The 26,395-nt window shown below is 36.1% G+C and overlaps 2 gene segments (V, D, J or C); both read left to right on the top strand.

The window, feature by feature from the left end:
* The window catches only part of LOC100935587, a gene marked incomplete at its 5' end in the record, with an annotated part of 147,552 nt that extends 122,084 nt beyond the window's left edge, over window positions 1–25,468 (top strand). Inside the window, 4 exon segments of the C gene segment in view lie at window positions 22,379–22,678; window positions 22,986–23,315; window positions 23,686–24,006; window positions 24,990–25,468. Coding sequence covers window positions 22,379–22,678; window positions 22,986–23,315; window positions 23,686–24,006; window positions 24,990–25,324 — 1,286 coding nt within the window.
* Window positions 1–26,395, top strand: part of LOC100935582 — a 173,512-nt gene that overhangs the window by 121,926 nt on the left and 25,191 nt on the right.

Genomic DNA, 26,395 nt, shown 5'->3' with positions numbered 1-26,395 from the left:
AGTTGCCAAAAGATGGGTATATTCTCTGCTTCTAATTTGTTAGAAGCTTCTCTTAATGTTTTGGTAAACATAGGTGTATTTCATCTTTAATTTCTTCTAGATATAGATCTATTAGTATTATTTATGGGTCAAAGAGTATACATAGTCTAATAGCTTTTTGAGCACAGTTTTAAATAACTTTCCAGAATAGTTGGACAGGTTTATACCTAACCAGTACAATTATCTGCTTATCTTCACACAGATTTTATAACAGTTGCAATTTTTCCTTTTTATCAACTTTGCCAATCTGATAGGTGTGAGTTACAACCTCGTGGTTTTAATTTTTATTTTCCTAACTAATGAGTTAGAACATTTTTTCCACTATAGCTACTGATAGCTTTAATTTTTCCTGAAAACAATCTTTTCATATACTTTTATTCTCACAAATTTGAACCAATTTCCTATATGTCTTAAAAATTCATCTTATCAGAGAAGTTATCTGGAAATATTGTTTTCCATTTACCTCATTTTCTGTTAATGTGAGTTGCATTGGTTTTATTTGTGAAAAAATATTAAATGTATATAACAAAAATTATATTTTACCTAGTGGGAACCCCCTTCCCATTTGGTCATGAACTCTTTCCATAGCCATAGATTTAACAAGTAATTTCTTCCTCACTCCTTTAATTTGCTTATGATATCATCCTTTATATCTAAATCGTGTACCCATTTTATCCTTATTCTTGACATATAGAATGATATGTTGGTTTTATAACTAGTTTCTGTCAAATTGTATTCTAATTTTTTTTCAACTATTTCTTGTCAAAAAATGAGTTCTTGTCCTGAAAGCTAGTATCAGAGTTTATCAAACATTATATGATTTTGCTCATTTACTTCTGCATTTTATGAACATAAACCTTTCCACTGACTAATTTATCTGTTACCCAATACCAAACTATTTTGATTATAGCTCTGTAGTATAGTTTGAGATCTGGTACTTCTAGATTTTCTTCCTTTGCACTCTTTTTTCTGTACTCCCTTGAGATTCTTGAACGGTTTTTCCTCTAGATTAATTTTTTTTCTACCTCTATAAGTCTTTGGTAATTTAATTCTGAACAATTAATTTGGTGGCATTGTCACTTTTATTTTATTGATGACTTTTCCATGAGCAATTAATACTTATTTAAATATGTATTTATACTTATTTAAATATGGCTTTATTTGTATTAAAAGCATTTGGTAAGTGTGTTAATATAGTTTCTATTTGTGTCTTGACAGGTAGAATATCATTAATTTTATACTCTATAGTGTTTTAAATGCTATTTCCCTTTCTATTTATTCCTGCTATATTTTGTTAGTAACATATAGAAATGTTGATGATTTGTGAATTAATCCTGTAAATTTGTTGCAATTGTTAATTATTTCAATTAGCATTTCAGTTGATCTAGATTCTCTAAGTAAACCATCATATCATCTGCAAAAAGTGATGATTTCGTTTCCCCTTTGCCTTTGCTATTCTTTCAACTTTTTTCTTGTCATTGCTATAGCTAACATTTCTATGCTGAATAATAATAGACCTCCGTAATATACCCAATTTCATTGGAAGGGTCTATAATTTATCTCCATTACTAATAATTACTAATTATTAAATACTATATATATAGTATAAATAGTATATTTACAATATACAATATATACCCTATACTATAATATATAAAATAAATAAATAATATATAAATACTATAAATATGCTAAAACACTTATTAATAACACTAGCTCTTAGTATTATATACTATATATATATATATATATATATATATACATATATATACTTAAAGGTGGATATCATTTACCATGTGAAGGAAAGAGGGGTGAGGAAGATAATTAAGCATTTATATAATGCCTACCATGTCCCAAACATTATATAAGTATTACTTCCCTTTCTCCAACTAGTTCTGTTCATTAGTGGGGGGAGGGAATATTTCATTTTTTCATCCCTTTCTAGAGAAGATAATTTTTCCTCAGTTCCCTCATTATTTTTCCTCCCTTTCTGTCCAATCCAGCCCTTATTTTTTTCATTCCTCATAGACTTAAAACTTTTGAGTTTTCCAGATTCTCATCTCTAAGCAGCTTTTGTGTCTGCCTTGTTAGAATTTGCCTTCTCCCTTACCCCATACATCTTTTCCATTGTGCCTCACTCTTTTATAAATGCCAATTCCTTCAGGTTACAGAGAAAACGCTAACTCATTGCAGCATTTCCCTGATTATTCAACATCCCACTAACCTACACACTCCCTGCCCTTGGCCTTTTCTTCTCTAGTTTGACTCAAAATCTCTTCCTTTTGGCACATGACTTCACACTCCCCCAAGCACCAGTTTCTCCCAGAAACTTCAACTCTCCCCCTCCAAAAGGAGAACAAGTAACCATTTCAAGCATCAAGTCCTCAAAGACAACTTCCAGTGCACCTTTCTTCACTGAATATCTCTCTTCACAGTGAACACCCTCCCACCACCATTTTTTCCCTCCTTTTTAATCATTCTTTGGCTTCCTAACCCACTTCCCCGCAGGACCTTTCCTTCCTGAGATACTAATACAAGTCATCTTCTCATATTTGCTCTCAACTTCACCCCATTACATCACACACCCTCCATCTCCTCACTTTCTCCCTTTCCCCTTTCATGACCCTCCCATTTTATGATTTATTCTTACAAAAAAGCATTGATTCCATTTGTAGGCTGAGTGCCACATAGTTCTGTGATTTATAGAGAAGACTTTTATTGGTCTCTCTGTTCTCCCTCTGTTACTTAAAAGTTGTATTCTTGACTGCTACATTCATTCACCTTTCCTGCCCATTGTCAAGAAGCAAATAATTTCTTCAGGTCTGATTTTCTAAGAATTTTTGAACACCTCTTTATTACTAAGCATCCACTTTTTTCATTTATCTTTAAGTTCTGATTTGCATAGTACATCACATTGGGGTGCATCCTTAATTTGATTGATATTCAGAATACATTATTTCATCTCTTCCTGTATTTTCTGTAGACCACAGAGACATCTGAAATCACTTTCTCTTTTGGCACATATTTTCTCTTTTGGAAATGTTTGAGAACTCATGTGTATCAGAGAAGATGTCTAGTCCTCCATCATGTTGGTCACATCACCCTAAAGTTTCAGTATCATTTTTTTAAAAATCAAATACACTGAAAATGTTTCCAACAAGATCAGGATGAAACAAGGGTAGTCACCTACATTATCATTCACCATAATGTTAAAATAATTTTTTGTAGAAACAAGAAAAAAGTAATTAAAGTAATAAGCATAAGCAGAGAAGAGGCAAAATTAGCTAATGATTGATTACTTAGCAAAGCCTAGAGATTCAATAGAAAAATTGGTACCACATAGATAGCAATATAGCAGAATACAAAAAAAATTAGAAAAATCATCAGTGTTTTTGTATTGGTAAGAAAAATTTACTTTATGTAGACACAATCTTATTGTAAAATAAAATGGAATTAAATATCTAACAATTAACCTAACACATGCAAAGATTTGTATAGATAAAGCAAATCAATTTCACAGAAATAAAGCAAAATCTAAATGAAAAGATAATCAATGTTCATGGATTGGCCATTAGAGCATGGGAGAAAATGATACTATTTAAATGTTCATACAGATTTAGCTCTATATCAATCAAATTATCAAGGAGACACTTCCTAAAAATAAAGACTGAATTCAAGTGAAAATAAAGATGTAACAAATATCAAAGCAAATTTTTTTAAAGAAGGAATGATAGGATCAGGGAATTTAATTTTCAAAACTATAGTATTGAATTTTTAAAATAACAAAGTTTATGAATGTTAGATTATAAAAAGACTTAGAAAAAAATTAGCAATCTGAACTAAAATTAAAAGAAAATCAATAATGCAAAATACATTCAATAAAAGTGTTAGAATAGCTGGATAGTAGGTTGGTCAAAAATAACTTTAGAACATTTCTCACACCACATACACACACACACACACACACACACACACATACACATACACATACACATTATTGTTGTTCAGTCATTTCAGTCATGTTCTTTGTGACCCCATTGGAGGCTTTCTTGGCAAAGACACTGAAGTAGTTTGTCACTTTATTCTCCAGCTCACTTTACAGATGAGGAAACTGAGACAAACAAGGCTAAGTGACTAGTTCAGGGTCACATAGCTAGTATGTGCCTGAAGAAAGATGAATCTTCCTGACTCCAAGTCCAACGTTCTACCTATAGTGCTCTGTATGTATGAAAATACACACATACATATATACCATATGTATATCTAAAAAACATACATATGTGTGTATCAATACAATAACTTCTGCCTATTTAAATTAGCTCACTAAAAAGACACATTCTTTAAAAAAAAAAAGTTAGAAGAGAATCAAAGGCTATAAGTATCAACATGATAAACATTGACAAGGGGAATGTTATAAAATAAGTGTAATAATATTTTTCCAAAACTATTTCCTCTTCTAAACTTTACCATTTATCTTCAGTTATTCTTTATTCCATTTTTCTCTCTTTCTCATTCCCTACATCCAATCAATTGCCAAATCTTATTGATTTGACCTTCCCCAAATCTCTTACATCCTCCCTATTCTTATCATTCATACAGCTATATTCTATTACTTCCCTTAATGAAAGTATCATCTTTTTTAAAATAGATGCTAACTGGGGCAGCTAGGTGGCACAATGGATAAAGTACCAACCCTGAAATCAGGAGGTCTCAGAAAATAAAAAGAACTTTCCAGTAACTATTGGAAAATTGAAAATTATTCATTTGTGGCAGACAGATCTGAAAAAAATGTGAATTTTTCTTTCTCACTCTAAGGTATAGATGTAGCACTTAACACAAAGAAGACATAAGGGAGTGACTGGAGTCAGCAACCAGACACAGAAAAACAGAATGAAACAGAGCATCTTGAAGCAGAATGAAGAAGAGATGAGACGATAGGATAAGAGAGAGGAAAGAACAGGAAAAAAAAGGAGTTGATGCTTCAAGATCAGTTTAGCAGAGAACAACAGGCATTGCAGTTGCTGCTGGGAGCTGATCTGATTGGAGGAAGTACCTTGATCTTTACTGCCATCTTAGCATTTGAGAAAGGAAATTTTCTCAGAGCCCAATGAACAGATCTGAATAGCTCTTTAGCTTGCAAACTTAAGGAAACTGTTTTAATGAGAGTTAAAGCTGCCTCTTCCTGTTGAGGAAGCTGTGTAGACTTCAAGTTTAGGATTTCTGCTTTCACTAAAAGAGCTTAACGCTGTTCTAGTAGGTTGGGGAGCATCCTGCAGGGAGATGACTTCTCACATGAAGAAAGCTAGACTTTCATGCCCATCAAACAACTAAAAATATAAAGAATGGCAAGTTCTCCTTGCACTGAAAATATGGATTTCTCTGTTCCTATGTTCTACAACAGTACAGCCACAAGATCATGTGAGAATCAATGTCTTCTCGTCATACTTTCCACACTCCAAAAATAAAATTAACCACAGAGCCACTATAAACAACTATTGTCTAAGATGCCAAATACTGTGAGCCAGGAACACCTGAGAACAGTCCTAGGCTTTAGGTTCAGGTTTATAATATGAGACACTATGAGACCCCAAAATTCAGTTTAAAAACAACTGTGTTGATAAGATTTCAAAGGAATCAATTCATGGTTTTGAAAAAAATATATACTAACAGATAAAACACCACTTCATCTCAGTAGATGCCACAATCAGCAATACTAGATCAGAAAGAAATTCTCACAGAGCTGTCAAAATCCCACTAAAACCTCTGACACCCAGACTCCATTGGTTCGATATTTCATAACTTTCAGGATTCAGGGAAGACAAAAATATCTTAAGCCATTTTAGGACCCATTCAATTTTTTTTAAAAAAATAACTTTTTGTTGACAGAACCCATGCCAGGATAATTTTTTACAACATTATCCCTTGCACTCACTTCTGTTCCAATTTTTCCCCTCCCTCCCTCACCCCCTCCCCCAAATGGCAAGCAGTTTTATACATGTTAAATAGGTTACAGTATATCTTAGATACAATATATGTGTGCAGAACCAAACAGTTCTCTTGTTGCACAGGGAGAATTGGATTCAGAAGGTATAAATAACCTGGGAAGAAGAACAAAAATGCAAACAGTTTACATTCAATTCCCAGTGTTCTTTCTCTGGGTATAGCTGCTTCTGTCCATCCTTGATCAATTGAAACTGAGTTAGATCTCTTTGTTGAAGAAATCTACTTCCATCAGAATATATCCTCATACAGTATCGTTGTTGAGGTATATAATGATCTCCTGGTTCTGCTCATTTCACTTAGCATCAGTTCATGTAAGTCTCAACAATCCTCTCTGTATTCATCCTGCTGAGGACCCATTTAATTTGCATAAATTTTCACATAATTGTAATTAGCATGCACATTTTTGTTTTGATTCTACTTTTTTCACACTATATCATTTAAGTAATTTTATATTTCTCTCCTATTATTCTTCATGTTCATATTTTATCACACTACAAAAATGTCTCTTTATGTTTTCATGCCATGTTGAACCTTCTTCAATAATGTATGCACAAATTGTCTTTAATTTCCTTTGAAGACCTGCCCAGTTTGAATAAAATAAGTGCTATTCTACCACAGAAGGATATGTCTTACTGAAGATTTTTTAAAGATGGGCATATTTGTAAGCAAAAGGATAAGAAAAGCTTGAAGATGACACAAAGAAAGATAGGGAATTAATCACTGGGTAAAATACCAAAGGAAACAGTAAGGCTAAGGGAAGGAATAAGGATGAAATGAAGGGTCAAAGTAGATTGGTCTTGGCAAGGTAAAGTGTTGTCTCTTCCTCTGTGACTATAGGAAAGGAGAAAAGAATGGGGGATCATATAGATAGGTTTTAATGTGTAGAGAATGAAGGAAAAGGGGTGTTCCTTTGAATGATAATAAAGAGGGACCTTAGAGGAGGTGAAGGGGATACAAGAAAAGGGGAGAGTAATAAAAAGGAGGATATATTGGGGAAAGAGGTGGTCAGAAGCAAAACATTTTTGAAGAGGTACAAAGTGAAAGGAGAGAAGAGAAGAAATGGGAGGGAATATAGTTAGCAATAGTACTTGTGAAAAGAATTTTGAAGGTTTCTCTGCTGAAGGCCTCATTTCTCAAATGTAGAAGGAACTGAATCAAATTTATATTAAAAAAAAAAGGAGCCATTCCCCAGTTGAAAATGATAAAAAGATATGAACTATGCCCTATAGGTTATAAATGGCATATCCTTCATCATGCATATCCTTCAACCTAACAAATCCACTGCTAGGCATGAATCCCAAGAGATTTTTTTATAAAGGAAAAGGAGAGAGAGAGAGAGAGAGAGAGAGAGAGAGAGAGAGAGAGAGAAATATTTATAACAGCTTTTTTCTTGGGGCAACAAATTGAAAAGTAAAAGGATGCCCATCATTTGAAGAAGCAATAAATAAATTGTGGTATGTGATTATGATGGAATACTTTTGTTCTTTAAGAAATGATGAAAGGATGCTTTCAGAAAAACTGGAAAGTCTCTCAAAAACTCATGTAAAATGAAATGTACTGTGTACAAAATAACAATGTTGTGGGATGATCAGTTATGAATAACTTTGCTATTCTCAACAATACATTGATCCAAGACTATTCAGAAGGACTTATAATGAAAAATACTATCCATACCCATAGAAAGAACTGATTGTATCTGACTATAGATTTAGAGGGAACTTAAGTAAAGAAATTTAGAAAAGCTACTATAACAAGTGTGATAGTTAATCAAAGAATAAAAGCTTTTCCACAAAGTAGTTTGGGGCCATTTTTTCCATTCAATAGGACATTAAGAGGAGCAAAACGGGGGCCTGGAAGGAAAACTCAGATTTGGAATTTGGAAAGTTACACACATTGATAGGATAATTAGTCAAAGAAATCAAGAATAAAAATGTGTAGTTGAATTAAAGAACTTTCCAACTATAAAAGTGTTATAAAAATGGGACTGAATGCTTTGGAAGGTATTGAGGTCACCCCAAACTGAAGATATTCAAGTAGATAATGGATAGACAGTAGTCAAGTATTCTTGACAAGTAGTCTGGTATACAAGATTTGCTTAATCATGGGTTGAACTAGATAATCTCTAAAAATTGTTTCAAGTCTGAGACTATAACTACACAATGAGTTTAAGATTTCAGTAGGATATTCAGAAATATCCAAAAAGTAGTTAGAAATTTTAGTCTAAAGCACGGAAGAGAGGGAAGAATTGTCATTGTTTGTAGAGAGGTGACAGTGAATTTTCAGGATTGGTTGATATCAGTATCTATAAAGAAAGAATAAAAATGGATCCATTATCCTGATTGATATACGGACAACTCCCTTCTCCCTTAGTTCAACTGAGACAAGGTAAGAATTTTTTTTTCATTAAAAACTAAATTCTGAAATTAGCCTGCTCATCATTTCTCATAGGACAATAGTATTCAATAGGACATTCACATTACCACAGCTTAATCCACAAAATAAATTTTTACTTTAAATAAACTTAAATAAGAAACATTTTGAAATATCACAATGTTTAAAATTTTATAAAATTTGATAAAATTAATTTGAAAAAACTTTCTCATCTTTTAATTTCTGTATATTTTTTCAAATTTTGTGGCTATAATGATATTTTATATAATTGTAGAATCAGTGTATAAATTTTTGTTTTGATTCTCTTTTCAGAAGAGAATCACTTAACAAGTCTTTCTATGTTTCTCTTTTCAGAATTCATTTGATTTATTTTATCATAGCATAGAAACACTCTATTGTTTTCATGTCATGTTCAACCTTCTCCAATAATTGTTTGCATGAATTATTTCCAATGTTATTATTACAATTAATATTTAATAATAATAATAAATTAATATTTTTGTAAGTCCAAGAATATAAGCAGTTATTCAGCTCTGATTTTTTCCAGGGTCATAGAACCTATTTGGGAAGTAAAAAGCAAAAAACAAACCAAAAAAACTATTGTTCAAATCAAATTAATTCCTTCACCTTTAATTTTCCCCACACTTTTATTTCCATCCCACTCAATTCAACCCCACCCACAATATCACCTTCAAAATCTACTGTGTTCTTTAAAATACTTATTCCATAGGTAACAAACTTGCTTTCATTTTAAAACCTTTTCTGTTATCATCTTTCCATCATGTTGAATACACTCAAATTTAGTACTTATCTAATGATAAAGCTTCCCTGACTACTCTTTCCAAAACTGGTTCACTCATACCTTGATTCACTGATAATGATATATAAGCTAGAATACTCCTCTGCTCCCCACTGCTATTTTGAAACTATCCTTTTCTATCATTACTCTTTAACTTCTATTAAATTCTTCTATAAAATTTTCTATCATTACTCTTTAACTTCTTTTAAATTCACTGTGTGTGGATGACCATCAATTGGAGAATGTTTAAATAAGCTGTGGCAATGTGAATGTAATTGAATAAGAAATGATGAGCAGGCTAATTTCAGAAAAACCTGGAAAGATTTACATGAACTGATGCTAAGTGAAATGAGCAGAATCAAGAGAACCTTGTACACAGTTACAAGATTGTGTAATGGTCAACTATGATAGACTTAGCTCTTTTCAGCAATGAAGTGATCCAAAACAATTCCAATAGACTTGGGATTGAAAATGTTATCCATACTCCAAAGAAGGAGAATGAATGCAGATTGAAACATGCCATTTTCACTTTTTTGTTATATTTTACTTGTTCTGATTTTTTTTCACAATGAGACTAATATGGAAATATGTTTTAAATGATTATACATGTATCACATATCAGATTGCTTGCTGCCTTGAGAAGGGGGGAGGGAAGTTAAAGATTGTCACTCAAAATCTTACAAAAATGAATGTTGAAATTAACTTTACATGTAATTGGAAAAAATACTATTAATTTAAAAAAAAAAACAATTCACTCAATGTAGAGGGCTGAAACACTTGAGTCATTGTACTGAGGTCGGTTCAAGCACTTAGGGCTAATTACTGATTGGACAATACTCTATGGGCATATGCTTGGAAAATGGTCCTTCTCACTGTCCTGTGCTGGCTCAATGATTGGGATATACAGAGGATTGTAGGGGGGACTAAGGGGTGAAGTAAGACGAGTCAGGGTCATTCCTTGCGGTAGACAAGGAAGAAGGCAGCCCCAGAGATTCTGCTTCCATCCTGTTCAATTCTGCATCTAAAGACCAAGAATAAAGACTAAGGACTTTTGCTCATACTGACTCCAGCTGATTCTGGGGTGTCTAGGGTGCTAGCACGGTCGTCACAACTCAATCTAAATATATCACCCAAACAAGATTCTAGTAATTGCTATATATGTACTGCCAGAACCACTTCTTCCTTTCTCAAAAAGTTTAGAACTTGGTCCACAGTCTGTCTTCGCCAACTCCTATACTTAGAATAAGGAACTTCAACATATATATTCATCCTCCAACAAACACCCCAAGGTCCCAGCTCCTTAAGCTGTGCATGTCTTATAACTAGTATTCTTCTATTCCCCCCAAGCTACAAATGATAAGATGTTTGACTTGCCATAAGTCTCAATTTTTCCATTTCCCTTCTTCATGAACTCTAAAATTCCTTTTAACTGTTGTCATTCTGTCTTTCCCTTTCCCTTGCAAGCCCTGATCTTGGATTCATGACCTCTTGATCTTATCTTATCTTATCTTATCTTGATCTTATCTTCTTTCAAGTCCCTTACTCTTTTATCAGTCTTGCCCTGCAAAGCCTCAGATTTGAATTGTTTTCACCACCAGTTGTCTTCTCCTGTTCACATTATTCAGTGAAGCTGGAGAAAATCACAGAATTGTGCTTAATGTTACAAATTAATGTTTTGTAATCTCAAATGACACCTCATTTGCAGCAAGACAATTCTAATAGAGTTATTATCCAGCTCACCACAATAGTTTTTCTAAGCTTTTTTCATGCCTAGAAAGCAGTTATATGACTGAGTAGATAAATTGCTAGACCTGGAGTCAGGAATATCTTTTATATATGACCTCAGACATTGTATAATTTTAGCGAAGTCACTAGACCTCTGTTTGCTCCAGTTTCCTCAAAAGTAAAATGGGGTAATAATAAAACCTGTCTCTCAAGGATGTTGTGAGGATTAGATGAAATAGTACATATTCAGCACTTAATGATAAATGTTCCCCTCTCCCTTCTTTTCATCCCTAACCCAGTCTCTCTCACTCATACCCTCTCTTGTAAGGACCGGATCTCCGATTTTATTTTTTTTTAAATGCAATTAACTGAGGGCTTCCATTTCTCCCTTATACCTCATCTCATATCACAGCCACTATCCCCTCTTTTGCCTTTATCTCATTTGAAAAAGTTTCTCTCCCTTATTCTTAGCAAGATCAACAATTTCCATCCCATCTTATCCCATGCTTTACTCCTTCTATTATCTTCACTATCTTTCTAATGTTCAATGTCTCCCCATCTCCATCTATATCTTTGACATATCCCAAAAGCAGAATGATTCTCTATTTCCTACAAACATATCCATGCCTCCCTATCTTCAAAAAACTTTCACATAAGTATCTCTGCCAACTAATATTCCATATCTTCATTCCTTTTCATAATTAAACTTCTTGTAAAAATTATCTAGAACTAACAGTCTGACTTCTAATCTCATCATTCAACTGAAGCCACTCTTTCTGAAGTTACTAATGATTTTAATTACCAAAACCAAAAGCCTATTCTGACTCCTCATCCTTTGTAGTCTTTCTTCAACTTCTGACACTTTACATCAGTTTTTTTCTTTTTCATACTCTATTCTCTCTATATTTGGTCTTTTAAAAAAAATTCATTCTTTTCTTGTTCTTCCTCTGCCTAACCACTTCTCAGCATTTTTATTCCAGTTATATTTGCTAATGATGGGTGTCTCCCAAAATCCTCTTCTCCTCTCCCCTTTTACTATTTCAATTAATGATTTCTTTAAATCTCATTGATTCAATTATAATCTCTAAACAGATGATCCTCAGATCTACATTTCTAGCTCTAACATCTCCTAGGATCTCCAGATTCTCATTTCCTACTGAATTGGGCATCTTGAAATGTATCTTAAACTCTACATTTCCAAAACTTTTATTTTCTCCCAAATCTTTCCCTCTTCTTAATTTATCATCCTATCAGTCACCCAGGCTCAGAACCTAGATATCATCCTTAACTCCCAACATTTTTTCACCCTCTACTTTCAATCCGTTGCCAAGATCTGTCTACTTTTTGCAACATCTCTTATATATAACCTTTTCTGACCTTTGACACTTTCAAACTCCTGATATAAGCCCTCATCATTTTACACTATATATTGTAATAGTCTTCTGGCTGGTTTCCTTGCCTCAAGTATCCCTACTCCATTCCAGCCTCTACTCATCTACCAAAGTGATTTTCATATATTGAAGGTCTAACTATGTCATCCACACCCACATTCTCAATAAACTGCAGTGAATCCCTATTACCTGAAGGATCAAACATAAAATGCTCTGTCTTTTAAAACCCTTAATAATCTGACTCCTGTTTATCTTTCCAGTTTTATCATACTTTACTTACTTTCACCTACTATATGATTCAGTGACACTAGCCTCCTTGCTATTCATACAAGACACTCTATCTCTTGACTCCCATGCATTTTCATTAGCTGTCCTTCATGCTTAACATTTTCTCCCTCCACACCTCCACTTCCTGGTTTTTATTGTTTCCTTCAAATTTCAGCTCAAATACTGCCTTCTACAAGAAGCCTTTCCTGTGTCCCCTACACACACCTTATGCTAGTGCCTTCCATCTCAGCTCAATATACATACATATCTTACATGTACATATTTGTTTGTATGTCATCTTCCTCCATTAGACCATGAGCTCCTTGTCAAACAGAAACTGTTTTTTATTTCCTTTGTATCTCTAGGATATATTAGTACCTAGTACATTACTCACCCATAGTAGATGCTTAATGTTTGTTGACTTAAATTTGTTGAATAAAGATTCCATGGCCATGTGAGAATTTAATTTCATTTTTTTATTTAGCTTTGTCAATATATTGAGCTTAAAGGTGTTAGTTCAATATGACTTTTTTTGCATTTTTATGGTTAGTGAGTCTGGCTATCGATAATTTGTGTGTGTGTGTGTGTGTGTGTGTGTGTGTGTTTTAACGAATTCTAGTTTTTAGCAAAAACTAACTTGAATTGGATAAACTGAATGAAGACCTTTCATAAGAATGTGGCCTCAACCTTCCTATTTATAACTTGAAACTTTGCAATGACAAGTTGTATTATAGCCCAAATCTGCAGGCATTTGATTATCTTAGATAAATATATATTTTCCTCCTGTCCCTCCTCTCCCAACCTTTTCATTAAGATTAAGTTCCTAATATGGTAAAGAGTATGTCATTTGCTAGTATTCTTTTCTCTGGGTAAATTAGAATGTAAATCCAAACTCCCAGTTGGTGGGAAGAAGGGCCAGGAAGGAAGATGGAGAGTCTTCCACTTTAGGATCTATATAAGCTTTCATTTTGCAGCTTGCACTTTGAACTCCTATACTGATGACACCTTGTCTGTTGGGAGTTGCCCTTTCTTATGAAACTGTAATAAATCCTTTTTGCTTTTTACCTTGAGAGTCTCTGATTTTAATTTGGATAAGGGTCACTGATCCACACAGTTTTGGGGCCTGTCGTGGATAATTCCTGTTTGTGAGGGGTCTCTTTTGAATCCTTATGGCAGGTGCCTTCTGGAGAATTTTTTGGTGGTCCTTGGACTTAGCTTCTAATCCAAAGAGGGAAATTCCCTCAGGGAGACATTCAGAGAAAGCAAAAACAAAAGTAAATAGAGCACCAGATTGAGCTAATGAAGACAGAGGATTAATTCAGTTCAGGAGATAAATCAAGAGAAAAAAGTTTGGAATAAATCACATAAGTTGTGTACACAAGCCAGGGTGGACAAGAAACTAGTGAGCTGAGGGGAGATTCTAAGTGGTTTGAGTCATAAGAGTACTTTCCCTTTGATAAGAACTGATGAATGGCCTGAGTAACTGGGATTGGGAGATTCTAAGTGTATTTCCCTTTAATATAGGAAGACTCTAAGCAGCATGAGTCCATAAGAGTTCTTCCATTTCCCTTTGGTAAAATCAGATCAAAGGAGACAAGATACTGTGAACCATAGAAAAGGAACAATCTAAAGTGACTGGCTCTAAAGCTTATCTTGGGTCCTGGAAAATAGCCCTTTAAGAAATAGGCTTAAGAATTGAGGTGAAGTAAATACTGTTGTTTTCTTTGGGCAGATGCCCAACTTGAAGGAAATGTCTTCTGGCCCAGGTGTAAATGTGTCAACAGTTGAATCTATATGTAAATTCAAAGGAGCCATTTAGTGAGTGTGTAGTCATTTGGTTGCCAACTGCAGAACAATTTATATTGAAGGAAGAGGAAAAAAGAGACCCCATCCTTGGAATCCCCTCTTCATCACCTCTCCTATGCCTGTGGCTCCAGAACTCTCCTCTTCACCTCCACCCAAGGAGGGGCAAAGAATAGGAGCTTGATTGATTAAAAAAATCAAGAGGATTTAAAAGCAGTTTGTATTTGTGTGTGTGTGTGTGTGTGTGTGTGTGTGTGTGTACCTCTGTTTTGTCTTCTGTGTTTCTCTTAGCTGTATTACAAAGGAAAAGATCTGGTCATATGGAATTTAAAAGTTCTTGCTTTGTACATAATTGGATTTATGCAAATAGCTTTTAGCTAGAGAGAGGAAGGATTTGTTCTGATTTAGGGAAAGTTTTTGACTGTCACGTCAAAAAGAAAAAATTGACATGTTTTAATAGATCTGAAACTGGCCAATTTGGGTCTACAAAAATAGTTAAAATTATAGAACTGCTAGAACATTTTAGCAGATTCTGGAGCTTTTGAGACTAATCATTAAGTTGCTTGGCACTGTCTCTCAGCCAGCTAACTTGAGTCAGTCCATTGTATTTTTAAGTAGGCCTATTTTACATGATTAAAAACCTTCAGAGGGCCGGAAAACTGAGGTTTACCAAAAACAAAAACAAAAAAATCCTCTCTCTGGGAATTCCCATGCTACTCTCCCTTGGAGAGGTTTGTTCTGGCTAGGTTGGTGTCCCTGGATGGCCTAGTGGCCTAGATTCTTCTGGGGTTTGTGCTGGTGCCCCAATACCTTCAACATGGCTCCTTGGCATTTCCAGCATGGAAGGTGGGCCAGTCACTGGCCACAGATCTCCAGCCTGACACCTGGGTTCAAAATTCACCTATCCTCTTCCCTAGGGTCCTAAAGTTAATCAATTTCTTTTTCTTCTTTTTTTTTTCTGAGGCAGTTGGGGTTAAGTGATTTGCCTAGAGTCACACAGCCAGGAAGTGTTAAGTGTCTCAGGCCAGATTTGAACTTAGGTCCACCTGACTGCAGCTCTGGTGCTCTATCCACTACACCAATTAGCTGCCCAATGTCAATTTCTTTTTTTTTTTTTAATAGCTTTTTACTTATAAGATATGTGAATGGATAATTTTTCAGCATTGTCCCTTGCAAAACTTTCTGTTTCAACTTTCCCCCTCCTTCCCTCCACTCCCTCCCCTAGATGGCAGATAGACCAATACATGTTAAATATGTTAAAGTATATGTTAAACACAATGTATGTATACATATCCATGCACTTATTTTGTTGTACAAGAAAAATCGGACTTAAAAATAAGGTAAAAATTACCTGAGAAGGAAAACAAAAATGCAAGTGGACAAAAACAGATGGAGTAGAAATGCTATGCAGTGGTTCACACTCATTTCCCATAGTTCTTTCTCTGGGTGTAGCTGATTCTCTTCATTATTGAACAATTGGAACTTATTTGGTTCATCTCATTGTTGAAGAGGGCCACGTCCATCAGAATTGATCATCATATAGTATTGTTGTTGAAGTATATAACGATCTCCTAGTTCTGCTCATTTCATTCTGCATCAGTTCATGTAAGTCTCTCCAGGCCTTTCTGAAATAATCCTGCTGGTCATTTCTTAAAGAAAAATAATAGTTCATATCATTCATATACCACAACTTATTCAACCATTCTCCAATTGATGGGCATCCATTCAATTTCCAGTTTCTGGCCACTACAAAAAAGGCTGCCACAAACATTTTGGCACATATAGGTCCCTTTCCCTTCTTTAAGATCTCTTTGGGATATAAGCCCAGTAGTAACAACTGCTGGATCAAAGGGTATGCACAGTTTGATAACTTTTTGAGCATAGTTCCAAATTGCTCTCCAGAATGGTTGGATTCGTTCACAACTCCACCAACAATGTATCAGTGTCCCAGTTTTCCTACATCCTCTCCAATATTCATCATTATCTTTTCCTGTCATCCTAGCCAATCTGAGAAGTGTGTTCAGAGTTGTCTTAATTTACATTTCTCTGATCAATAATGATTTGGAGCATCTTTTCATATGGCTAGAAAGTTTCCATTTCTTCATCTGAAAATTGCCTGTTCATACCCTTTGACCACTTATCAATTGGAGAATGGCTTGATTTCTTATAGAATCAATTCTCTATATATTTTGGAAATGAGGCCTTTATCAGAACCTTTAACTGTAAAAATGTTTTCCCAGTTTATTGCTTCCATTCGAATCTTGTCTGCCTAATGCCAATTTCTTAAAAGTCCTTCTTACAGTCCTTGTGCTGGAAATGGGAGTCCTGCATATTCCTCTTCCTTGTGTATATAGAGTGGGTGAAAGGGTTGAATTGAATAGATGGACTTGAAAGGACAGTTTTCTACCACCTTAAATTTGATTATCAAAATAATGGACCATTTGATAAGATGGGTGGAAACTTTCCCCTGAAGTTTGCTGTTCTAAGAGGGGTTAATGGAACATATTGTAACTAAGTATGTAACTAAGTGAAGTAAAATGATTTGTGTAATGTTGAATAGATAACAATCTACAACATGAAGATAAGCTGTGAACTTTCTAGGACGAATCTCTTAATATTATCAATGTAAGATTATTTAGGATATGTGATTCTTGAGAGCTAAATTTACCTGAAGCTTTGATTAATGAGATTTGCTATTTGAGATAAAATCTCTCAAGACTGCAGCTGACATTATTTGGAATTCAAGTATAATTGATGGATCATCAAGTCAGTAACCCATCATCTGAAAGATTCCAGAATCTACTCAGAGAAATCTGGGCAAGATAGGACAACCTTCACCTTTGCTTAAGGTGGGATCCTTCTGACTCAGGTGCCCCATTGTGTTACTTTGAATAAGAACCCACATGATTATTCCTGAATCTGGCTACAAGATGGAATTGTTACTGCATGATTGATTGCCAGCTGTGAAACAGAATTAAGGATGTTTTACCTTGTCATGTATGTATTTCCAGGCTGAGGACTAAAGGAGCAGTTTTGATGTTATTATAATCATGTCCCTGCTTTTTCCTCTTATGGCACATTTTTATAATCAGGGCAAGTGTTCAGTAGAAGTCACAAGCACAATTCAAGTATGTAAGACTTTGCAGCTTTCAAACTGAAAATATGTGGTTATTACATCCTAAATAAGTAGGTGATTATTTGGCCTAGTCATCTATCTGTTGCTTGATGCATTTATCTGTTCATTTTAGCATTTCTGTTAATGCTGACTTCATGATAGGTGTCTTTATTTGTGAAGAGATAACTATTCCAATGACTGGGGACACAAATTGTTGGGATGATAGGTGGCCCCAGATAGGAGTTGGGGGTAAAGATCCACAAGTTATATGTTGAATAAGCTCATTAAACTCTAGGCCATAGTCAAAATAATTGAGGCACTGGATGTGTTAGCAGACTAAGCCCAGAGGGATTTGAGACTTAAGGATGAGATGATTGAAGAAATATATCAAGGGTGTGAGAGGTCTTTGAAGGTTAATAAATAAGAGGAAAGACTGAATGGGATAAACTGGGTAAAGACCTCTCATAAGAAAGTGGCCTCAACCTATACCCTAATTATAACTTGAAACTTTGCAATAATAAATTGTACTATAGCCCAAAGCTGTAAATATTTGATTATCTTAAATAAATATACATTTCCCTCCACACCCCCACCTTTTCATTAGCGTTAAGTTCCTAATATGGTGAAGAGTGAGTCATTGACTAATATTCTTTGTCTCTGGGTAAATTAGAATGTAAGTCTGGATTCCCAGCCAGTAGGAAGAAGGGCAGGGGTTTCCATGTTCGTGTCTATATAAGCTTGTATTTTGCAGCTTGCCCTTTGCACTCCTATACTGAAGACAATTTGTTTGTTGGGAGTTGCCCTTTCTCTAGAGATCATAATAAATCCTTTTTGCTTTTTACCTTAAGAGTCTCTGATCATAATTTGGGTAAGGTTCACTGTCCCATACAAACTGGTTCATATATTTGACCACTTAGGGATTTGAAAATGAGTATTGCCTATACATTTCTTCCATTTCCTCACAGATTAAGCATGTTACCATTTTTCAGAAATATCTATGGCAACAAAAAAATATCTAGTTAGTTTCTTCCCTTCTTATTGTGAATTCATTGGGTTTTTATGCAAAAATTAATAGAAACAATTTCTGAGTCAGAACAGACCTCAATGGTTATGTCTTCAACTCATTCCTGAAAAAAAGAATCTCTTCTATAACTTGGTGATCCATTTTGAAATCCACAAAAATAAGGGACTCCCTGCCTCCTAGAGCAGTCTTTTGAATATTAAGCGATTTTGTCTAAATTTGTAATTTTAGCAGTTCTGGCCTTTTGTATCCAGGTGTTTCCACAAGGCAAGGGGAAGAAACAGAATTCATCATAATGAATCCATAATCTACACCAGAGCTTTTTTCCACTTGTAATCCCTTTTCATCTGAGAAAATTTAAGTATATAATATATAAAATAGGTACCAAATCAAACATTTATTGATAATAAATCATCATTTCACAACCCCACTATGTGCCAGAGTCTGTGCTAAATACTGTAATATTATCTCATTTGATCTTCACAACAGATTCCCCACCCCACCCCCCCAATCTTCACTCAGTCTCCCATAAGAACAAAAGAAAGGGAACTTCCTAGTGTGGCCAAGGCCCCTGGGGTTTTCCATCCCATTTTTAGCCTCGGGGGCACTGAGGCAGAGCCCCCACAGCCCTTTGCCTGGGAGTAAAAATAACCCTTGATGACTGAATTTAGTGACTAACATTGTTCTAGGATCTTCCTCTCTCCAATTCCTACTCCACTGTTACAGAGGCAAATTTAGAGGTAGGGAATAAAACCCTAGAGGATGACCAGCCCAGCATCAGTCTGATGCTGACCTCAGATGTTCATAGACTTCTGATCATCTTTTTTCCAAAAAGAAAGGCTCATAATGAGGTAAGACTAAAAAGATTCAATTTGGGGGGGACCATTGATGAAAGCTAGGGTACCTGTGCTCATATCTTTCCCTGTCTCTTAGAATATATTTATTTTGTCTATTTCTCCTTGTTTTGTGGAAGGAGAAGTCTTCAAAGTGATGGAAGATGACCAAAAGCTGCCTCCCTTCTTCTATTTTGGATCTTGATTAAAGGACAGATATATTCAGAGGAGGAGAGCAATGGACCCAGAATGGGGAAGGGATAAGAAGAATGCTTAGAAATGGAGATCAGAGACTCAGCTTGAGATTTTCCTGTTATAAAATATAAAAATTACAATCCTAGCCAGGTTGGTCGAGACTGGAGTTGGTTAAGGTATAAACACAAAGTGGAAACAGAAATAGAGACAGAAACAAAAAGATTTTAATCTAAGGAATTAGAGCTCTAAATAATAAGTAATAAATGTAACAAGTAATAGTATTGTTAAGCTAACATTAAAAATCCAGAGGCTAAGCCTAGGTCCAATTTTAGTCTAACTTATGGGCTAGTTCAGGAGTGTTGTTCCTAAACTGGTTGAGATCTAAAAACTATTAGTGAAATAAATTAGACTTGCTCCTGCCCTGTGTTATGCTGAGAATGATTTTTATCATGGGCTAAGTGCCCTTCCTGAGCTAAAATAGAAACTATTCCTGAGCTGGGTTTATTTGGACATTACTTCTGAAATGGGTTCTGGGTATAGAGGATGAAAGTGGAGAAAGGAAGCACTGACCTTAACATCCAGGAGATAATCTGAGCTGGACTGTGCTGGAGATTGTTCCTGTGATGGGGTTGAAATGGGAACTCTTCCTGTGCTGTTCTTGAAGTGTTCATGATCTAATCTGATCACGAGAGATGTTTCTGTGCTAAGATGAAGATATTTTTGTGCTACCCTAGAGGTTTTCTCCTGAGTTGGTAAATTTTCCTATGCTAGGCTTTTCCAGAACTAAGTCAGTAGATGTTCCTGTGCTATCTGGAAACTATATTGAAAATAGAGATTAGGAGAAAACTTTTATTGGGCTGGGTTAGTATCTATTCCTAGAACTAGAGTGTACTAAGTTGGAGATTGGTTGGGAGCTGGTTCAGAACTATTCTCATATATGCACCTATGATAAGCTATTCCTGGGCTGATCTATGAGTTGTTTCTGAACTAGTGCTAGAACAGTTCTAAAGAGGGCTTAGAATAGTCTAGTCTGGTCCTTTTCTTGAACTGGATTGGGACCTATGATGTGTTGTTGGGTTGAGTTTTCAGATATTCCTGAGCTGAATTGGAGGTTGGTTGTGAGTTGGGTTGGGTACTATTCCCAGGCTTAACTTAACTTTTCCTTAACTGGGCTGAGGAGATCTTAAACTATCCTGGGATCTGTTTCTGGACTGGGATAAAATGGTATGGTTATTCTTCCTGAAATAGGTTGAAAATACCCCTGTTCTGTCTAGAAACTTTTCCTGGGATGATCTGAGCTAGTAACTGTTCTTATACTGGTCTTAGTTGGATTAGGCAAATGATGGTTCTGGGCTCAACTGAGAGATATTCCTGAGCTACATAGGTTGGACTGGGTGTTCCTTCTAAAATTGGTTTCCTTGTGCTGGAAATTATCCCTGAACAGAGCTAGACTGGACTGGACTGGGCTAAGGGATAGTCCTAAGATTTACTAGGAACTATTCCTATTCCATAATAGAAACAGGAAAGCTCAGGGACTGCAAGTTAAATGAGTTAAGGGACAGTCTGATGTTGGGATAAGGAAAAAGTTGTTCTTGGGTTATAGGTCTTTCAAAGGTGTAGGTAGGATAGGCCCTGTGCCTGAGATGACCAGGGAGTTCATCCTGTGCTTAGCTGGGGGTGTCCCTTATTCCTAGAATTTCATAGGAAATGTTCTTAGGATGACCTACAAGCTGGTCCTATGCTGAGTCTTGATTGGAGTCTGTTCTTGTGCTGATTTGAGAACTGTTCCTGTGATGGTCTAGGCTACCGAAAGTATTCCTAAGCTCTATTCAAGTAGAGTATTGGACTGATTGGGCTGGGCTAGAATAGGAGATGTTCCTGAACTTTGACTAGCAACTATTTTTATAATGGACAAATTCATTGTATGTTGACTGGACTGTGGGATTTTTCTATGCTGAGCTGAATTCATCCAGATACAATTCTTGGGTTGGTGTATTCTAGAGACTGTCACTGAGTTAATGTAATAGTTCTTCTTTAGATAAACTATGAGCTACAATTGTACTTGGCTTTGTTCAAGGTTGGAATCTGGAAGCTCTTGGGCAACAAAGTTGTAATGAAGCAGGGACTAAGCTAGAATGTGGAAGAATCTAGTCTACAAGGGCAGAAGTGGTGGAGATAAAAGCCCAAGTTGGAATGAGTACTGTAATAGGAGAGAAAAGTGAGGCTTACATGAAATTAAGATTGAACTAGGGAACCAGATCAGAAGAATGGCCCGAGTTGATGTGTTTGAAACTCAAGGATTAGCATATTAAGGAAAGAGGGAAAAAGTTTTGCTCTAGAATCTGGGAAGAGGGAGGAGAGAAGTTAGAGCCAACTCTAACCCCAATTCCAACCCTACAAACATGTTGCCTCTATTCTCATTTGTAGAGTTGTGAAGTATAAGACTTAGAAGTTCCTTGGTTATGAGGACTAGGGGTATTAGTATGAAATGTAGGGAGAGAATGATTAAACCCATCTAAAATTTTAATCTGCACTGAGGAGTAGTAAAGTAAGAAAGCTCAGTTTCTTTTGTTCTTCCTCTCTCCCACCGCAAACATACTCAGTACTAAGGGCTCCACAAACCTGAGCAAAAAGGGTAATCAGTGGACACCATAGACCAAAATTTAATTTAAAGACAATGGGAGAGGAAGGAAATCATAGTCAAGGATAACACCTGGTTTTGAGGTGAAAGGGACATCAGCAATCAGCCAAATGACTAGTATATTGACCTTCTCTGTACTTCTCTTCTATCCTTAGCCACCAGTACAGCTCCATCTGTCTTTCCCTTGGTTTCCTGCTGCGATTCCAACTCTGAAAGCTCAAATTTCTTGGGATGCCTTGTGTCTGGCTATTTCCCTGAGCCAGTGACTGTGAGCTGGAACCCAGAAGTCCTGGACCAAATAGTCACAACTTTTCCAGCTTCTTATGATTCTACATCTGGACTTTATACCACCACCAGCCAACTTACCATATCAGACTTGAGTTTTCAGGAATATACCTGCAGTGTGGACCACTTATCTACTAGCACCAAAATCCAAAAATCTCTATCTCTCAACGGTAAGAAAGAGGCCAGGGGTGATACAACACATGCTTTAGTCAGAGATAAAGAAGAATTTCCTGATAGTGATGAGGTGAAACTCTGGTAAACAAGAATAAAAGATATAGCCTTCTTCCTTGGAGACTTTTAAGAATAAATATTCCTATCAATATGTGATAAAAGAAGAAGGATGAATAGGAATTATTTCTTAGTCATATATATATATATATATATATATATATATATATATATATATATCCCATTCATTGCCTTTTCAGAATCCTCTTAGTTTGAGTCCTTATCATATGGTTTGTTTTCTATTTATAGGCTGTGGCACTATGACAGTCATCCCACCTACTGTGAAACTCTTCCACTCATCCTGTGACTCCCGAGGGGATGCTCATTCTACCATCCAGATGATCTGCCTTGTCTCTGGCTTCTCCCCAGCCAGTGTCAAAGTGACTTGGTTAGTGGATGGACAAGAAGCTGATAATCTCTTCCCCTACACAACCAGACCCAAGCGAGAAGGGGGCTCGACTTTTTCTTTACAAAGTGAACTCAACATCACACAGAGCCAGTGGACGTCATCTAAGACTTACACCTGCCATGTCACACACAATGGCAGCATCTATGAAGACAGTGCCCAAAAGTGTTCAGGTAACAACCATGTATTGTCACACATTGCACAATTATACAGAGAAATATGGTCACGACAACTCAATTACAGACTAAAACACAAAAAAACAAATATACAGTCACAGATACAGATACACCTAGTAGGTATAATTTAGGTTTATAGATTTGGGAGAAGACTTTAGAAGGCAAATGATATGGAGATTAGAAACATGAAACATATGGAAGTTTGTATGGGAAATAGAGCCAATCCAGAGGGAGTTTACAAGCTTTATAATCCCATGTAACCTGGCTCAATATAATCATGGGACAACAAATAAGCAGGAGGACCTACTGGGGACAGCATGGGGAAGAAATGCTCCATTGATTAATCCATTCAATCCACTCCTCACAGAATCTGATCCACGGGGCATCAGTGCCTACCTCAGTCCACCTAGTGCCTTTGACCTCTATGTCAGCGAAGCACCCGTGCTCACATGCCTGATAGTAGATCTGGCCAGTAAAGACAATGTGAAGGTTTCTTGGACCCGAGAAAGTGGAGGTCCTGTAAATCCAAGCTTACCAATAGCAAAGCAACAATATAATGGCACTTTCACAATCACCTCTACCTTGCCTGTCCTGACTAATGACTGGGTAGAGGGTGACACCTATACCTGCCGTTTGGAACACCCTGACCTGCCTGTCCCACTCATCAGGACTATCTCCAAGGCTCCAGGTAAGAAGGGGGCAATCAGCAATGACAGAGAATGCAAAAAAAAAAAAAAAAAACCCATGATTCCTACCCTCAAGGAATTAACCTTCTAATGAGAAAGATAACATGAAAACAACTATATATGTGCAATATATGAAAGGTGTGAATGGAAGACACTAGCAAAGACCTTCTGGGGGGAAAAAGGTTAAATTTGAGCTGAGTTTTGAATGAAATCAGACAAATCAGGAAGTGGAGTTGAGAAGGCAGAGTATTCCAGGTATGAGGGACAGTTAGTGAAAAGACATAAAATTGGTAGATGTTGAGTACTGTGTATGAGGAACAACAAAAAGGCTCCTATATTTGGATTATAGAATAAGGAAGTTAGAGTAAAGTAAGGGGAATAAAGTAAAAGAACACTGGAAAATTAAGAAAAAGCCAGATAGATTGTGAAGGACTTTAAAATCTAAAGAGAGGGTCTTATATTTTACCCTCGAGGTAATATATTGGAAGCCATTGAATTTTATTGAAGGACGGTAGGGGTCGAGGAGGGTTGGGAGGAAGTGACACAGTGATATCTGTGCTTCAGGAATTATCACTTTGGCAGTTTACTGGAGAATGGACTAGAGCAGGGAGACTAATCAAAAAGTATTTAAAGTAGTTCAGGAGTGAGGAAAGGGTCCTTACCTGACTATGAGAATGAAAAGAAGTTAACATATAAGCTCTCCGTAAAAATGATAAGATTCTGGTCATTCTATACCTTTCAATTTCTCTTCTCCTACCACAAAAAACCATGGGTAAAAGAAAGTAGTAGAAGAGACTTAGATCCAACATAATGAAAGGCATAAAAGCCTTGGAAGTCAGGGTTTGGAATCAAGCACTCTTTTTCACAGTCTCTAAGAATCTGGGGGGAAAAGGGAGGATTAAAGGATTAGGTAGAATGATTTGGGAAAAGACTCATACTCTTAAATCTGATCTTCATCTACATGGTTTCTTCTGGTGCCCCACAGGCAAACGCATAGCTCCTGAGGTATATGTGTTCCCTCCATCTCCAGAGGAAACAGGAAACACTGTCTCCCTCACCTGCCTTGTTCGGAACTTCTTTCCATCTGACATCTCTGTCCAATGGCTGTGTGAGAACAATGATGACTACACTGGACACTATACTACCACTCGGCCTCACAAAGACCATGGACCTGACCCTTCCTTCTTCCTCTACAGCAGAATGATTGTCAACAAGTCTTATTGGCAGAAAGGCCATACCTGCACCTGCCGTGTGGTGCATGAAGCCCTACCTGGCTTCCGCACCCTTGGAAAAAAGCTTCATTATTCAGCTGGTAACTGACTACCCTGACTCAAAGCTCTCCCTTCTAACCTCCTTCCCCACCTCTTTTATATGGGGCCATTCTGGGCCCATAGAGGAGAATAAATCTGTCTGGTGTCTAAATACTCCAGCAGTTGATCCAATAAATGTGTATATCTATCAGAGCCAAGCACTGAGCTGTTCTTGGGACATGGGGACGGGAGAGTAGAGGAAAAACGATTGTGGAGAGCTCTCAAGGTTTGGACCTGATTTAGCTGATTTTGTGAATAGTCCATCCAGGAGCTTGTAGAGGTGATACCTGCACTGGAAGAATGGCTGAACTTCAGAGATCTCTGAAGTGCCTCCATCCTTCCAAAACCTGAGCTTTTAGGATTCTAAGATTTTAGGATTCTGTAAGTTCTGATATTCTTATGTCAGAGACAATGAGGGCAGAATCTAAGGTTGACATATCTTAATTAACTCACTGATCACTCCCCTTCAGGATTGATGTACCCAGAATATTTGTGGTAGAAACAGGGGTAAGCTAAATCCATTAGTAAAGACAATTTTAGGACAATTTAGGACAATTCTGAGTCTTAGAAAGTAGATTATGGATATCAGGTCCTTCACTTTTCATGACTTATCAGGTCCTTCACCCTTCAAGAGACATTGAGACAAGGCTTATGATAGTAAGAGAAGAGCCATACATACATACATTCACAAAAACACACATGACGAATCACACAGGTACACACATCTACTTAAATTTGCACATAGATACAGACATATTCTAGGCTTACATATAAACAACTCATATTCTATGGTACTTCAAGGTTTACTAAGAAATTTCATCACAAACAAACCTGTGAGGTAGGTAATACAAGTATTATCATCCCTATTTGACAGATTAAGAAAGGAGGTTGCGACTCATATAGTTTTGAAACCATACATCTTCTAAATTAGCTCAATCTGCTAGCTGGATGATCTAGGAAGACAGGTTTTCATAAAACCCAGAGCTGCTCAGAGGAAAAAAATGACAATATTTATTTTTTTAAAATCTTTGGAAACCTTAAATATGTTATTATTATTGTTATTAATAAAAAATTTCTATTA

Source organism: Sarcophilus harrisii, chromosome 2, assembly GCF_902635505.1.
Source record: "Sarcophilus harrisii chromosome 2, mSarHar1.11, whole genome shotgun sequence".
NCBI lineage: Eukaryota > Metazoa > Chordata > Mammalia > Dasyuromorphia > Dasyuridae > Sarcophilus > Sarcophilus harrisii.
The sequence above is the reverse complement of the archived record's forward strand: the minus strand, read 5'-3'. Positions and strand labels throughout refer to the sequence as shown.